This window comes from Eurypyga helias, unplaced genomic scaffold (assembly GCF_000690775.1).
Source record: "Eurypyga helias isolate BGI_N326 unplaced genomic scaffold, ASM69077v1 scaffold36132, whole genome shotgun sequence".
Taxonomy (NCBI): domain Eukaryota; kingdom Metazoa; phylum Chordata; class Aves; order Eurypygiformes; family Eurypygidae; genus Eurypyga; species Eurypyga helias.
Window position 1 is genome coordinate 1 of NW_010238654.1, and position 17,822 is coordinate 17,822.

Below are 17,822 nucleotides of genomic sequence, written 5' to 3' on the forward strand. Positions count from 1 at the left end.
GCTGCACCGGCCGCCATGGTGCGGGCCGCGCTCCCCTCAGGGCTGAGCCCCACCAGCCACCACCGCGGAGGGGGCCTGGATGCGGGGTCGTTCCTACCGTGGCTGCATTACTGCTCCCGCCGACACACCTCGGAGCTGTAACGGGATAACCTCCCTGCAGCTGCCGTGCAATGCAGCTCCCGGCCTGGGGCTTCTTTCCTTTAAGGGAGGGAACCGCACGGCTAAGTTTCTTGTTGTTCTATCCATCACTCAAGTTTTCCTGTTGATTTTACATTCCAAACTGCACAATCAGTGTGTCAACACAAACCTATTATGCCCCTTTGCTCTCACCAAGAGCTGCCACAAAGCTGTGGATACCAACAAACCGCATTAAATCAGGTTCCAGAGAACTGCCGTCTGCAACAGCGAATTGCGGTCTGAGGCTTCTGCCCGTAGTTCTAAGCAGAGAGATTGTTGGTTTCCCTGTGCAGATGGGAAGAAGTTCTGTGGGTCTGTTTTAACAGCCTCATCATTCCAAGAGCAGTTCAGTATTATTTCTTTGCTTATACCGAAATAATTCTACAAGATGACCACTGATTTTTAAACATAGTAAACAAAACAAAAAGGGGTATAAACGGTTTTCATTGTAACTACATAAAATAAGGCAGATTACAATTATAGTACTAATCTTTTAGTACATGAGCCTTAGTAAATCGTGTCAAAGTGACAGTTTATTGGTTTAAATCCGCCATGGTAAATGCTATATACAAAAAATAACTCCAAGTACAGCCAGATACCGCAAAACTGCCACATGAAATTCTGCATTACACTCATTAAAAATCCTTGCACCAATACAATTTTTACATTGCTTTAGCTTTTAACTTCCTAGCTTAATTCAGAATGAAATTTCAAATTTACTCTCCAGCATCTGAGAGGTCCTAGGCAATGACTTACCGTACAAAAATGATTTTTAATAGTTAGGTTTATTAAAATATCTTGTCTCATGTTAATTAAAAGAGCCTGCAGTATTTCAGATTATGCTGCCCAGAAATGAGTCTTTTCAGCATTCCATAATCCATACATTTTGAACATAAAAGTGTCACAAAATAAACATATGCACATTTAATTTCAAACAAATTCAATATGAATACAGTATCTACAGTGCCTCAAAGTATACATGATAGATCTGCCATCATGGAGGAGATCAAAAGTCACACAGCACTGAAGAAAGCAAGCTCCCTCTTCAATACTGAAGTTGTTTTAATCTAAAAGAGAGAAAGAAAAAGAAAGAGGTCAGACTGAATAGTAACATGCAACATTAACAACAGGTAATTATTTGAGCAGTTTCTTAAACCTTAGCTTAAGAGAGAGATCTGAGTTATGGGAGATAAAAACATTTTCTCTGGGATGTAGAGAGACATGCCAGTGCGAGGACTTCCAAAGTAACTTGCTTGTACAAAGAAGTCTAACTATTCTGTACAAAATGCATAAAAAACCCTATTTTAGCTATTTAGAGATCAAAGGAGAAGTAGTTTGGATTTTTAATGAAAACCCCCCATTCATAACTGAAGCTCAGTTCCAAAGGAATGGAAGGCAGAGTCCGTTGGGATGCCAGCCTTTCCATTGGTACATGTCCACTCCACTAACACCTAGACCCCACTCATGTTGGCACTGCGCCAGCTGGATGTGGTATCTCAAGAAATACGTTGAGATCTCTCCCTCAGCTAGTAAGAAATGCTAAGCAGGAGCCAACGCAGTGACTGCTCCACAGGGGATGCACTTAGAAGTCGACTGTGATGCAAAGCGCAGTCACCGTCGTTTGTACTTCAAGTGTGTGGGCAAAACAAAACTGGAAACCATTCTTTTTTGATTTTCACATTTCTGTTGTGCTGCGTAGAAGTCTGGTTTATAAAAATGTAACCGCAGAGTCTAAATTTAGCAGACATGTATATGACTCAAGCATTGTTCTGCTTGCTTCACTGCTCCCTGCTCAAGCACAGAATTAGCTCAAGCATCACTGCCACGCGATGGATCGATGCGAGTTGGATCTTCGCTAATTATCAACAAACCAAAGCAGACTCAAACCATTCTGAAGCAATGTTGCTTCCGTTATCTCCAAGTAAAGAGAGCTAGACAACATAACGGAGAGATGAATCACTACCTCCACTTGTTCAATTCCCATTCAAATACCTTCCAAAAATATCAGTCACCTTCAACTATAACCCCCGTGCTAGCGAAGTTGTGCATTCAGTGCCCCCTACCTCAAGAGGCCTCTATCCTAAAATTAATTACCCTCTAGCTTAAGAGACCTACTATTTGTACTCTTTCCTCACTTCCTTAAAAAACAACTGAGCAGTATTTTATATTCACAGAGAGACTGGCTGCGCATTTGCTGCGAATAGGTTCACTGGAATGACAACTCATAAATTGAGGTTTTAGTTAAACACTTGCAGATTTTGCAGTGGATAAGTAAACCTTCTGTTTACCTTCTCAGAAGTTCTCTGGGCGACAAGCCTGTGGTATCGGTATCACTAAGGCTGTCACTGCTATCTTCAGTGTCTGAGCTGCTGTCTTTTTCTGATTTTTTATTCTTGTGTTTTCCTTTGCTTTTCTGTTTCTTATGTTTCTTTTTCTGTAAAAAAAAAAAAGAGAAATAATCCCTTATTCCATTGTGAAGGACTTGAGTTTTTCTGAAAGGCAACAACACCAAAAGTTGATTTCACTGCAGACTCCGAGCTTAACTGAAACACAACACTGAACAACGGCTCCTTCTCACTACTCAGACCGAGCTAAAAACATGTACCAAAATCACACAGTTCATCCCAAGCACTCAACCCCCCAGACCCAGAAATTTCATTAGTATTATTATGATTTGTATACAGGCCACGAATTATGTGCCGTTCTCAGAACACGCCTGAGATCTTCGGCATGCACCATTAAACTACCGTAACATTCTATCTGTAGTCACACCGTATATACGGGCACAACAGCACCCCAGTGGGTAGTTTTCTGTTCTGAAGTCCAGGTTTCAAGTCACCCGAAAAACTCGGTTGCTTACGTTCTAGTCACGGTACCTCTCTTTTCTACAACCTACTGTAAATAACAAATAATTGTGACTGGCAGATCAAACCATCAATAAATTGTTTAAATTAAATACCTTTTCCTTTTTGTGTTTGTGTTCTCTCTTAGTCTTGTGCTTCTCTCTGTGCTTTCTGTGTTTTTCTTTCTTGCTAGGCCCAGGAAAACTTGCTGGCACCACTGGTTCTTGTTGCCAAGTAGAACCTAAAGCGCAAGGCAAACAAAACCAAACAAGATAAAAATGGGGTAATTTTTTTTTTTTAATTCTGTATCACTTTTAATCCAAGAGGATGGTTTAAAAAAAAAAGTTCTAAGCTTTCAAATGGCAATGAAATGTCTAAAACCACAACCTTCCTACTGTAATTAAATGCCTTTGCAGTATGTTATCAGAAAGATTGCAAGGCTAGTCCTGTATTTTCACTACAGGTTTTTACCATTGCCTCCAGAGCTATACCGAAGTCGATGCTCCGTTGAACAGGTTCCTGCTAGTGGATCACAGCGTAGTACCAAAACATTTGTTTTGCCAGTTTGACATAACACGGGCATTTAAGAGGTAAAGTACCCATTCACAAATGGTTTGTAAATAGAAGTAACGTGTATCTTGCATACAACTTCAGTGTGCACAATTTATACACCCCAAGTCCACAGAACCTACCAGAACAAAAAGCTGGAGGCAACTTTGGTCCAAATTCCTCTGTTGCATCCAGTTCCTGCTTTGAAGCAGGCAACGAAGAAACATCAGGATCAGCTGCAGCAGCCACATGCTCTATGAGATAAACCAAAAACTTCTTCATTTGAAAGGAAAATAAGGTAACACTTTTTCCAAGAAGTGCTGAAGAAAGTTAAAGGAGACTTTCTAAAAACCTCTAAAGAAGCAAACTGATCAGCAGCCTCTGTCTCTGTGGACTGCTTTGGCCAACTGATAGCCGATGTTCTGAAACACGTCCATATACTTCGCTGCTTTTTTTTTTCCCCCATCAAAATTGACCTTTCACACTACACAATTACTAATTAAATTAGTATCAGTCCATGTGTTTGCTTTCATTTAATAACACAGTATTACTTTTCCATACTCAGAATGGATAAAAAACTCCAAAGTATAAAGTTAAAAACACTAGAAGTTAGATGTTAAACACAACCAACTGTGACAGTAAGAGAACAAAATATTTCTATTGTAAATTGAGTATATTGTACATTTTGTTAATTTAATAACATCCTGAAAATATCCTGAACTTCTTACAACTTGCTTATTAACTTTTACTAAGAAGAAGAGTAAAAGATTGGTTCCACAAGAGAGGGAGAAGACCATTCTGGAAACTTTTATAACTAGAACACAAATAAAAAGCAACGTTTTGATATCTTAGCATAATTACTTCAACATTATGCTTTACTGGGATGTCAGTATTTAGAGAGTGAATTTAATTATTAAAGAAATGCAAGTTATTTCTGAATTTGTCAGATAGTCACCACAAGACAGCATCATTTATCAATCTATCGTACATTTTAGCACAGGTATAAACGCTCCCCTGCACTTCTCAGCGAAGTACGCCTTAACATTAGACGCCTTGTTCCCCCTCTCTGTTTAACAAGCATATTCCATAGGGCAGTTTGCTTATGAAATCTAAGCAAGACACGTGACAATGCAAGGCCCCATTCAGTGCTGTACTGTTCACATTTTCTACATGCCCAGTTCCACCAGTGCCAGGTGATCTGCACAAGAGCACAGCACTGTCCTAGCAGTCCCGGAGTATTTGATTCATAAACAAAGCTTTTACACGGTATTTATCAAAACAAACACCCATCAAGTAATACCTTGTACATTAGATGAAGAACTGTCTGGTAGATCAACTTGCTTGGTTGTTTCTGAATCCACAACTGAAGTAGTTGGTTCCTGTTCTTCATCACTCTCTTCTTCAGAGGAAGATGATTTTTCATCCGAGGAACTCACAAAGATGGCCTTAAATAAGTCCATGGATGGTCTGCTTTCTTCTTCCTGATCCTTATCTTCATCAGCTACCTGCCAAACCGCATCATAACAAACAGCATTTAAACACAGGAACTAACAGTCTCTCCCTGATAAGCAGTAACTTCACACATGCTGACATGTATTTAAAAAACACTCAAATATTACAATAGCTGTGAAACACAGTCTTAGGGACTGCTAGTCTGAAACAGTAAAACTCTGAAATACTGCTAAACTGACAAAGACGTTACATAGGGCCAGTCCCGACCCCTGAGGAGTGCCGCTCTGTCACTGCCCTCCGCTCAGACGTCGAACCGTTGACCACAACTCTCTGAGTGCGACCATCAAGCCAGTTCCTTATACACTGAGAGGTCTATCCGTCAAATCTGTGTGTCTCCAATTTAGAGACAAGGATGTTGTACGGGACAGTGTCAAATGCCTTGCACAAGTCCACCTTTCTCCCCAGCATATGCACTCTCCTCCATTCTAAGCAGAAAAAAGAGATACATGTGGTGCCTGTGAGCAAAGTGGGTGTAAGGGGCTGGATTTAACTCCCAGACTGCTGAGCTACATTTTTGTCTTCTCTTAAGCTGCTACTTGAGGTATAGTCATACTTGCTGTCCTTGTATGCTGTCAGTGCTTTACATCTCAGAGTTACGTCCTCAAAATAATTCAAAGTGCAATCTCACACCTCTGCTTATCCTGAGTTGGCTCTTCTGCAGAGTTGTCTGTATTAAACCAATTCACGTACTGCCCAACGTTATTGCAGGGTTGTGAAGGTTTACAGTTCCTCCCCTTCAAGTTCAAACACTGCTGTAAACTCACCTCAGTGGGAAGAGTTTCGCTTGGCCCAGATCCACATTCTTCTGTTGCTGGCACTGGCTGCTGCTGCTGAACATCAACTTTTGATCTAGCAAGACTAATGAATTCACTGATAGAATCCTTTTTCTCCTTCTCTTTATCTGACACATCCCATCTTGAAGGTTTCTTTGGTTCTAAAAAAGTCCCAAACATAAAAATCAGTTGTGTGCCAAATTATCGTGCATTTCATGGCCTACTTGACTTTAAATTACTCTGCTTCTTCAGCACAGTTTCACACTTCTAAAATCTTTCTAATGAATACCTGACTTAGAAAAGTCTTCTGGGTAGAAGAAATTAGCATCAGAGGACTGATTTCTGTTTTTATACCACTGAATTAATTTTCAATTTCTTAGGGGGGGGGTATTAAAAAAAAAAAATCAGGTAGGTAAGTTCTCCGTGACAATAATAAAGATATAACATATCTCTATCTCATTTACAGCTGAATGAATAAAGTAACAAACAACTTACTGTTGAGATTGTTATTCTGTTGGGTTTTTTCACTTGTTACCGGAGTAACAGAAGTGGTGGGCTCAGACAGCGTTAAGAAATTAAACACAGAATACTTGTCTCGTTTCACTTTCGGTAACCCAACAATGGAAGAACTAGAAGGAAATAAAATTGCTTGTTGATTATTGTTTTCCACACAGTAACAGCCTCAAATGTTCTACAGACTGAAATGCCTACAACAGTCCTTAAAATGCATACTGTTTTGTCAGGGGTCACAACATTTAACGAGGGAAATTAAAAAAAAAGCATTAGGCAGTTCTGTATTACATCTACTACGACACAAAAAGAAAACAACAAGCTAGATTTTTCACACGCATACGAAAAACTTGGAATTTTCAGAAATTGTTCAAAATATCAGAATCAACCATCTTACTCTGGATACGGATCAGGCACATTAAATCTTTTACACAGCAGCTTTTCAGGATGCCATTCAAACTTGTCTCTTGTGAGTTTGCCAAACATCTTCATCTTCACAGCAGTTTCCTTATCATCAAGATCGTTCTGAAAAAGTCAAACATTTAGAGCTGCTAAATAAGTAAAAAATTACTGAATGGACTGTTACTATCGTAAGACTAAGAACAGGACAGAAACGTAAGTGCTTAAGTGTAGTTTAACAAATCACTGCTTTGTATCCAGCGAGTGTTTCCAAAAGTTTGCTAGACAGAGAGGCAACAAAACATTGACATTTTATCAACAAAAGAACCGTAATGAAAAAGAATTTTGAAAGTCAGAGTTAAGGCAGCAAATGCAGATCCCATGTGCTAAGACTGTAAATAGCACATACCTCCTGATCCCGAGGAACTTCGACTTTGTCAACATCATCTTCATATTTGGCCCGGGTAAACCTGGAGGACAGTGTTGAATTTGAGGATTTGTAGAACATTGCTGCACGGAAGAACTCCTCTTGTTCTCTTCCTCGCTCCCATTCTGTCATACTCGGGTCTAAGTATTGCTCCAACGTATCTACTGTAAGATAAGGAGAGAAATGGTTTGCTGAGATTACAGCTTGCTTAAGTCTGATGCTTTCCAAGCCAAAAATCAAGGTAATAGGTAAACATCCTTGCAAGTATTCAGTGAGTATTTAGTTTAAGGATAGTATTAATCTCAACTGCCTAATTCCTTGATAAGGGGAGGTAGGTTTTTCAAGACAGCAAGAATGACAGCATTTGCCAAATGCAAGATAGGTATTTAAAATTATTTCAGTTGTAATGCTGACTACTTACTCACTGCCCTCTAAGGAATGTTCAAATACTTGATGTATGTAAGAGTTATGTAAAACAAAACCAGCATCATCTAATGCTTTATTAAGTGACTATTACACAGAACAAAAAAGTTAACCAGCCAGTAAGCCTGGCCAGGCTTTGGAGGCTTCAAGGGACTTTCTGGCATGTGAAGTGCCCACTGATAAACACAGAATTTGGACGCAGGTTTTTGTAAACAATACAGATCCTGTCCAAAGCAACAGGCTCATGTTTGCTCCCAAGAAGGAACACGAAATAACACCAGCCAGCAAAGACGCTCCCACAAACAGAACCGTAATCATCCAAGCTATTTAAACATTTCTGCGTTTTCATCGTTAGGACTAAGGAGGCACTTACAGTGCCTCAGTTTTACACAGGGAATGCCCCAGTCCTGAACAGAGGAACCAGGGTTCGACGCTCAGAGTCTGTCCCAAGGTGGCAGCCAGAAGAGGCTGCTGACCAGGAGATGTTTTTTTACATAGTGAAAAGGAATATTTTTTAAAAATCCTAGAATAACGAAACCAGGTTTTCTACCTGACACAGCCCAAAAAGAGCAGATGGAGGGGGTGGGTATTTCTGGGTTTGAGTAAGAGCTCCGCATGTACGCTATGATTTTACAGCCACAAATTTTTGTGAATAACAACTGGCAGTCTGAGTATCCAAAGGCCACATAATACAAGCTTTGACAAATGTAAACTACTCCATTTACTGTAGAGCTCTTACCTCCTCTGGAAGTGCAGGGTATAGGATCTTTTGGTTTTTTCAGCCTTGTGTGGGAAAAGGCAAAAAATTGCCGTTTTACTGTGACCTGATAATCTTTCTGCCTTTATGGGACTTGTCAGTTCTACTCCTCAAACAGAAACAAACAACATGAAAATGCTTGTCCCCTGCCTAGTCTGTGCTACTGGCCAAAGCTGAAGTCTGCTCTGCTGAATGAAAGATGGGAAACCCAGCAACGCGGGCAATTAAGTACAACAACCTGGAGAACTTCACTTCTGCTGCAGCATAAAAGTATGACATGTACTGCCTAAAGTCAAGTCCTGCTGATGCTTAAGTTACCGAGCAGTTTTCCTGAAATCAACACAATTAAGTATCAGTAAAAACGTCTTTCAATATTGGCCTTAAAAAGCAGCACAGGGAGAAATGCCGTGGAATTCAGGAAAAGAACTCATAGTGAACACCAAAGGCAACAGGATAGAAAAGGAGAAAAAGAAGAAGAAAAAACCAAAACACATTCCCCCTCCCCCCCCCAATATTTCTTCAGAGGAACATTAAGAGGTCAGGATTAACCTCTCCAGTTACCTTTCTCTCCTTGTTTAAGACTTTTCACAAAACTTTCGTATCTTTTTTGTTTTTCTGGATTTCTTGCAAATGGTTTGAAGTCACTAGAACCAGCCTCTGCTAACTGTCCCCCCAATAACGTTTGCCATTTGTGAGAAGCATCCTCTGGGGTGGCTGGCTGGAACCTGCTATTTCGTGACTGCTGAGGCAACATTTTTGCTTTCATTTGTTGTTCAGATGCTTGTTTCACCTCTTTGAGTCTTTGTCTATCTTTCTCACACAGATATTCCAAAACAGAAGGAGCCGGACCTAAAACAAACAACAAAACACCCCCCAAAACCCAGGAAGAGATAAATAGAAATGGAAAAAAAAAAACAAACCCAACTATTCTGCAACTTAAGTGGAGGAAAAGAGCTTGCCACTATGCAAATACATTCAGCAAAAATGCTCTTAAGCATCAATAAACAGTATAACGGCAGAGATAGCAGATAAAGAATTAGCCACAGTTGTATCTTTTATCCTATTTACCACATATGCATACTCTGTAAACTTCACTATTGCAGATACAAATGCAACCCACGTTTACAAATTACTTTTTCAGTGAATTTGCATGTATTTCAGCGAAACCTCATTTTCAAGGAAAAAAAAAAACCTCACAGCCCCCTGTGGTTCGGAATTCATTAGGAGGCCCATGTAACAACACACTGGCCACACACACACTTTTCAACTTTGGAAGATTTAAGTAAAAGAATACAGAGGCAGGTATGTCAAACCGAACAATGACAAGGTGTTCTAGCTGATCCAACTAGATTTAATATTTCTACATCAGAAAACAGCGTTTAAGGCTAGGCCAAATTTTTACTGTTATATAAACAACCCGGGGACCTGCAACACAGGCAAAGGTGTGGCAACAGATATCAACACCTTTCAGAGCAGTCTCTCCCAGCCGCTCCCTCCTCTGGGACGCGTCCAGAGCATGCCTGCTTTGTTGCGCCGTGTCGCCCTCCAGTTTCCCAGTCGACTCCTCCAGGGCCTTCCGTAAAGAGTCGTTTGCGTTCCCAGCTGCTATCACAGGTCGGAAGTAATGGACTGGTCTGTAATTTCGTGGCAGGCCAGGTGGTGGATAAACCTTGGTGAGGAGGATGACAAAACAAACATCCGCGAAGAGAGAGATACAACTTTGAATGTAAACCTTTCAAATGTGTTTCAAAAAAAGTCAACTCAATGTAAACGGCCCTCGATTCCCATCTTAGCAGTAGCCACAGATATGGCAAGCTACTGATTCTTTGGCATCCTAATACACACTTAGGGAACAAACTCCTGTATTGTTAATATGTAACGATTTTGAAAAATAGGAAAACATGCACATCAAGCCACAGCAAAATTAACAGGAATTTTCATACACATTGTTCTTCTTGAAGAAAATGCTCTTGGTATTGCTTAGTAATTAATTTCTTTTAAACATAAGTCACATGATTTAATTGCTTCACTGGACAATTAAGTAATTCTGTGCTTATTTTAATATATCTTAATGCCTTTCAAAGTCCTTTTCCTCCACTTTCTTATTCAAGCTGTTACTTCAAAGGTTATCACTGCGCCTCCTATACGATGCCATTTTATACACCATGCAAATGCTCTTCCTTTTTCTTCATTAGGACAAGGACCATCCCACACAAGTCTCTGTCATTCTAATGTATGCAAATGTATACGGCATAAATATTGCAAACCTGATAATATGGCTAAGAAACAAAGTTGTCACCAAAATAGTGACGCGGATGAAGCACAGGGCCTGATTTTTACAGACAACTGAATGTTACGTCTGAAAGATCTAGAAGCAAAAGATGTACATTTTTTAAATTTCAAACTGAAACCAAACTGTTCTTCCAGCTTCACGCCAAACACCAGCGGAGAGCGCAGAAGGCATTTGGTCAAAGCCAGTACATAGACAAAGTTCAAATTCCTCCAGTAGTGTGACAAATTTTAGGTTCGTATACAGCCCCCAATGAGGTAATTTTGCTTAGTCAGCAACCTTTATTGCTGACCAGAACTTTTATTTCTAAGAACATGAAAACCACTGAGCAACAGTGAAGTCCATACAGCTCACATGTCAATTTGCTGATGTTACTCTTAACACAAAAATATCAGTATCTGCTTACCTTGTTTGGAGTTGATGATTTTGATGCCAAGGAAAAACCATCCAAGATTTTGCCTATATATTTAACTTCTTTGTCGGACCCTACAAAGTGACCATAAGGTTGGTCAATATGTATGTTTGGCAAAAAGCATTGTTTCTGAATATTTTCCATTTTGCAATGTATTTTGTTGAGTACAACTGTAGTTCTTTGTCATCGCTGCCTTTTATTTAAAATTAAGGGTTCTGAATCTGGACTAGTATTATAAAGCTAAAAAAACCTACAAAGCGACCATAAGGTTGGTCAATATGTAAAACACGTATGTTTGGCAAAAAGCATTGTTTCTGAATATTTTCCATTTTGCAATGTATTTTGTTGAGTACAACTGTAGTTCTTTGTCATCGCTGCCTTTTATTTAAAATTAAGGGTTCTGAATCTGGACTAGTATTATAAAGCTAAAAAAAACCCTACTACCAGAGAGACTGCTGTAAGGTGAACATGGTTAACAGGGAGGCAACAGTACCACTCCTGTGCACAGCTAACACCATGAGTGCCATGAATTGCGTACAACTAACATGAACAGGTACTCCAGAATCACTACAGTATTTCAGGCACTTAAAAGTTGTACAAAAAAATTAAAGTGGTTTCAATAAAAATTTCCAAATGTTACTTGAAAATACACAAGTATACCTACTAAAAAAAATACTCCTTGCAAGTACTGGGTCATCTTTTGTGGCCAGGATTCACAGACATTTATTTCCTTCAGTAAAGCTGAATGCTGCATCTCATAAAGCAGCACATACTGTCCTTTTAAAAATACAATCATAGCATCAGGAAGTGGTTTGGGTTGGAAGGGACCTTAAAGATCATCCAGTTCCACCCCCCCTGCCATGGGCAGGGACACCTTCCACTAGACCAGATTGCTCCAAGCCTCATCCAGCCTGGCCTTGGACACTCCCAGGGATGGGGCATCCACAGCTTCTCTGGGCAACCTGTCCCAGTGCCTCCCCACCCTCTTCGGGAAGAACTTCTTCCTGATATCCAATCTAAACCTCCCCACTTTCAATTTAAACCAGTTACCCCTTGTCCTGTCACTACAGGCCCTTGTAAAAAGTCCCCCCCAGCTTCCTTGTAGCCCCCCCAGGCACTGGAAGGTGCTATAAGGTCTCCCTGGAGCCTTCTCTTCTCCAGGCTGAACAAGCCCAACTCTCTCAGCCTGTCCCCATGGCAGAGGGGCTCCAGCCCTCGGATCATCTCCGTGGCCTCCTCTGGACTCACTCCAACCGGTCTATATCCTTCTGATGTTGAGGGCTCCACAGCTGGACACAGAACTCCAGGTGGGGTCTCACCAGAGCAGAGTAGAGGGGGAGAATCCCCTCCCTCACCCTGCTGGCCACACTGCTCTGGATACAGCCCAGGATACAGTTGGTTTTCTGGGCTGCCAGCGCACACAGCTGGCTCACATCCAGCTTTTAGTGAAGGACTTTGGACATCACTTCCAGATTTGGACACTTCAATAGAGAAGGAAGACTAGATGAAGTTTCAGATATCAGGGCTAGAAGATACCAGTCCATTGAAAATTAAAATATTTGGAAAACAGAGACTATACCTCTGTCATATTTTCCCCCCGCCACACACAAGTTACACCAGCTCTTTAGATAAATCTACAGTTCTTACTTTTTTTCGATCTATACTGCTTAGGTGCTGTCCAGCCATACAAGCCATCTCCAGGTTCCTCCTCTTTTAGAATTGTATCATATTTTGACAGTGTTTCAGTTGCATAAATATCATCATCTTCCTCCTCTAAAGCTCCGACACCAAAAGCCTAAAATAGATGTTTTAATTAAAACAATTATGAAATTATTTTTAATAATTTTAATTAATTAAAGTCAAAAGTGTAAAACCAATACTTTTAAGTCACATGTCTGAACACATCTACATGTATTTCTATCCATCTATTTTAGGTAAGATGCCCAGTATATATATATATATCCTGGGAAAAATGTGCAGCTTCACAAAGAAAAGCGCTACCACCTAGTGAAACAAAGCCCAACAACAAAAAAACCTCACTGAACATAAAGGCAAACATATTCCACTCCCTTGGCAGGGAGGGACAGCGAGTTTGGTCTGTACAGGATGAGGACAGCAGCTTAATTCCACAGGTAACGTTTTCAGTCTGGCTAAGAGCAGGTTAAATTCTCAAGAGGAAAAAAGTCTAGAGTTGGCATGAAAATTAAACAAGTATAATTCCCAGAAAGATAAGTTGACAATGCTTCTACATAAGAACCACAAATACCATGGAGGGACGTAAAACCTCTCTAGCTGACAGATTCAACGTTACTGAAAGTAAAATTGACAAAAAAATGTAAACTAAAAACATATTGAACATTACATTTCTCTAATCAAAGTCACACGAGAATTTTCTCCACCCAACCATTCAGAGAGAGGTATTTGATAGTTCTCTTTAACAATATCGGTCAGCGAAGGCATTTAGGAGTTCTAAGGATTTGCCCACATCATCATATAAAGCGAGAACCAAAAAAATCCTGTTCTCAAACAGATTTGTTAGGATAACCTGACAATGATGAGGTGCCTTCCACAGAAGAAAAAACAAAATTTATTTCATTTTTCCTGCACCGATAATCAACTGCATTAAAAAATGTCCTTACCTGACCCGTAATACCTAGTTTTCTCCTTTTCGTGTGCCTCAGATCACCAAGTAAGTTGCTTGTGTCTTCAGAACCATCTGCGAAAAGGTTCAGGTGTTCTCTTCCAGACGCACCAAACAAAGCTTGGGAAGGGTCCAAACCCTTATAGCCAAGTCCATGGACATTCTCTTTGGGAGTCAGATCTACAGGCATTACATCTTTAGGGGCAAATGTCACATTCTCTGGCTGGTATTCATCCTCTTCGTCCTTGTAGAAAACAAGGGTATAGAACAGCAAATATGACTAGAAGTTTTGTATGTTGAGCTTTTACAACATTCAGTTAACACGAGACTATGCAAGTTAGGATTTCCTAAACTGAATATGAAAATATGTGTGAACTAGACCTGCTTAGGTAGCAAAAGAATAAATTTAGTTGCATTAAAACCTTTATTCATACTGAGTGTAAGTATTTATGAATACTTTTAAAAAAACCCTTGGAATTGCACGTTAAAATACTGTTCAAAGACATAGAGTATTTTTGTGTTAGCACACATTCTTACGTAAATCAACAAATAATTCTGCCTGTTCAATACCTCAGAACCATCAGATAGTCCGGGTGGTAACGCACAACCATATATTTTCACTGCAGGGTCTGTAAGAGACGTAACAGCTTCATATTAAATTACAGTTCTTTAGTACATTTCTCTACAATTAAAGAAACAGACCACGTAAATGGAGGCTTTACAATGAACTTTCTAATCACTCCATGAATGTTAACTTTCTATTAAATGAGTTCAGGAACTTCACGAATCCAGATGGGATTCATCCAAGGGTGCTGAGACAGCTGGCGAAGGAGCTTGCCAAGCCGCTCTCCATCCTTTCCCAAAAACAAAAAAAAAAGCCGCTCTCCATCCTTTCCCAGCAGTCCTGGTTAACAGGGGAAGTCCCGGAAGACCAGAGACTTGCCAGTGTGATGCCCATCTACAAGGGCAGAAGGAGATGACACCAAGTCGGGTGGAAGTGTTGATCTGCTGCAGGGTAGGAGAGCCCTGCAGAGGGACCTGGACAGGCTGGGATCCATAAGTTGAGGTCAATTGGATCAGACTTAACAAGGCCAGGTGCCGGGTCCTGCACAACTGGATGAGACTTAACAAGGCCAGGTGCCGGGACCTGCATTTAGGTCACAACAACCCCAGGCGGCGCTACAGGCTTGGGGAGGAGTGGCTGGAAAGCTGTCAGGCAGAAAAGGACCTGGGGGTGTTGGTCGAAGGCAGCTGAATACGAGTCAGCGTGTGCCCAGGTGGCCAAGAAGGCCAATGGCATCCTGGCCTGTCTCAGGAACAGTGTGGTCAGCAGGAGCAGGGCAGGGATTGTGCCCCTGTACTGGGCACTGGTGAGACCACACCTCAAGTCCTGGGTTCAGTTTTGGGCCCCTCACTCCAAGAATGACATAGAGATGCTGGAGCATGTCCAGAGAAGGGCGACAAAGCTGGTGAAGGGTCTGGAGAACAAGTCTGATGAGGAGCGGCTGAGGGAGCTGGGTGCGTTTGGCCTGAGGAACAGGAGGCTGAGGGGACACCTGATCGCTCTCTACAGCTCCCTGAAAGGAGGGTGTAGGGCAGGTGCTGGTATGTTCTGCCGGGTAACTGGTAAGAGGAAAAGGAAAGAGGAAAAGGACAAGAGGAAACGGCCTCAAGTTGCATCAGGGGAGGTTTAGATTGGATATTAGGAAAAAACTCTTCAGTGAGAGCGTGGTCAGGCACTGGAAGAGGCTGCCCAGGGACGTGTTGGAGTCACCATCCCTGGAGGTGTTGATGGAACATGTAGACGTGGCACGTGAGGACACAGTCTAGTGGGTGTGGGCGTGTTGGGTTGATGGTTGGACTGAGTGATCTTACAGGTCTTTTCAACCTCTGCGATACTGTGATTCACCGAACTTACCCGGTTTCTGCCTGCGTGGCTTTCTTTTGACTCGTGGTCCAATTCCTTGTCCGTCTTTCCAGCCCATTTTCCGTAACAGTTCAACCCCAATTGTTATTCTAGGAACAAAACAAATGGGGGAAAAAAAATTTTCCTCAAACCACATTTTTAATATTTCCTGAGAAGTAATATGCATACAAACCGTTTGAAATTACATTTTAACACCCCACTTCAAAATCAAATCTGAATGTACCTACATCTGCATTCATACTACATCCCAGCTTGGAAATGTTTACCTCATACACGTCTGCACACACGAAACAAAGGTGCAGGCCACCTGAAGTGTAACACTTCCACTCTCTTTCGTGGATTACTGTGGTCAACCATTACTTTTCTAATACAAACACTTCAACGTGACAGGAACTGTTTGGTTAACTTTTATTTAAATTTACTTACTTTGATGGTCCTATTAAATCATCAAATGCGCTCGTTCCTGGAATGGCAGCAACGACTCCTGCAATCTGTCTAGCTTTCTCTTTTATTCTGTCTTTAGCTTTGGACGCAAAATCATCTGTGGTTGTAATATCTTTTGGTGCTATCCCAAATTCACTAAGATCCTGGAAAATACAGGCAAAATGGAAAAAAAATAGATTTAAGATACGTTTCCCTCAAATGCTTACTTACTGTAACCATAAAGAAAAGAAAATGGGATAAGACCCTCATATTAGCTAAATTTTTCAAGTCACTTATACAACTGCTTTTTCAGTAATTTTAAATGTCATATTTTAAACAGCTTCAAAAGTATTTATATTTCTGATAGAGAAAGTGAAAGGGTTGAATTATGGGGTTTTTTTACTACTGAGATTACAGGAACTTCCTAAGTGAGTCTATGAAACCTCCTGTAGGACCTAGCAGCACAACACTGTATACAAGAAGTAATTTTAAAGTTACTTCCATTTGCGCTATTTAAGCGCTGTAGAAGATTTCATTGCCTGAGAAACCTGCTGTCATGGCAACTACGTCCAAAAGATTTGCATGTCTTTCTAAATTTACCTCTTCATCCATGAAGTCTTCTGGTCCAAGAACTGTTCTGTCTGCTCTCTTCTGCCGTGATGATACAAAAGCTGAAGGAGTCCAGCCTTTAAAGAAAGTAGCTGTCTGAGTGAGGTACTGTAAACTCCAACATAATATCGGAAAGCAACTCAAAGATTTCAGCCCTACACCTTCAGGATGTATCAAGGGAACATCTATAAAGCTGCAGTCCAAAAACTCAAGGGGAAGTAACTTCAACAATACTGTTTCAACTATTTACAGTATAACAAATAGCAGGAAAAAATACTTATCAACAGTTAATTTGGTTTTGCTACACATTAAATTATGATGCTCAATTAACCCTTCCAAGAAGACAAAAAATATCTAACCTTCCTTTGTGCCAACAGTGTTGAAGTAACCAGCAGAGAAACCACCAGTAAATGCTCCATGGAAACGCTGGTATCGTCCCTTTGCATCTTTAACAGTCTGTTCTTGAAGAGGAACTGGCTTTTTAATTCGTTCACCTACAGTGAGATAAATCAGAAACTAAGTCACAACACTGCACGAAGAACGGACTCTCTACTTGCTCCAGACGCCGTTTCGTCCTTGCAATTAAGAACCGGATCAAACAGTAGCCACCCTGAAGCAGAAAGCATCACCAGTTTGCATATATTCCCAACCCTTAACACTTAAACATTTGCATGCCCTGCTAAGGTACGCTGCTAAAGTAAATGCATGATGTGTTCAGATAGAAATCTTAAGTTTTAACAGGTTCCGAGAACATGTTTTCTTCCTGTGAAAGGACACGTTCAGTTGTTAAGTATCCAAGACCCTGACGGGATTTCATCGCTCAAGCAACTGTCTTGAGAAGTTACACCGCACCTGAAGTGCCCAGAACTGAAACAAAACACAAATGCTCCCCACTTTGACACAAACACTGGCACCTTTTTAACAACACTGCTATGAATCAAGTGGCACAGGCTCAGGCGTCAGAGCCGTACCGAAGTCCTTGGTTCCTCTCATGAATTTAAGTGTTATCACTACAGTTGCGTGCACTTGGGCTGTTATATTTGAACACTCTTTTTTGAGGGGGGAGGCTTGGGGGAAAGACGGCAATAAGGACAGGCCCCAGGTCCAAGCAGCAGAGTGCAGGCACAAGCCCTGGGGCACCCCAGGCCTC

At 41.0% G+C, this 17,822-nt stretch overlaps 1 protein-coding gene across 1 annotated transcript; it reads right to left on the bottom strand.

Annotated features, from left to right (window-relative positions):
- Window positions 1-1,222: 1,222 nt before the first annotated feature.
- On the bottom strand, window positions 1,223-17,188 carry GPATCH1 (G patch domain containing 1; the record flags this gene model as incomplete). The annotated part of the gene is made up of 19 exons (XM_010147914.1): window positions 1,223-1,244; window positions 2,466-2,611; window positions 3,137-3,261; window positions 3,713-3,823; window positions 4,870-5,074; window positions 5,846-6,015; window positions 6,350-6,483; window positions 6,762-6,889; window positions 7,173-7,354; window positions 8,932-9,219; window positions 9,835-10,039; window positions 11,067-11,146; window positions 12,720-12,867; window positions 13,712-13,957; window positions 14,284-14,342; window positions 15,632-15,729; window positions 16,067-16,227; window positions 16,664-16,749; window positions 17,032-17,188. Coding segments are annotated over 19 exons (2,751 nt in total), but the record flags the coding sequence as incomplete, so codon positions are not given.
- Window positions 17,189-17,822: the final 634 nt, after the last annotated feature.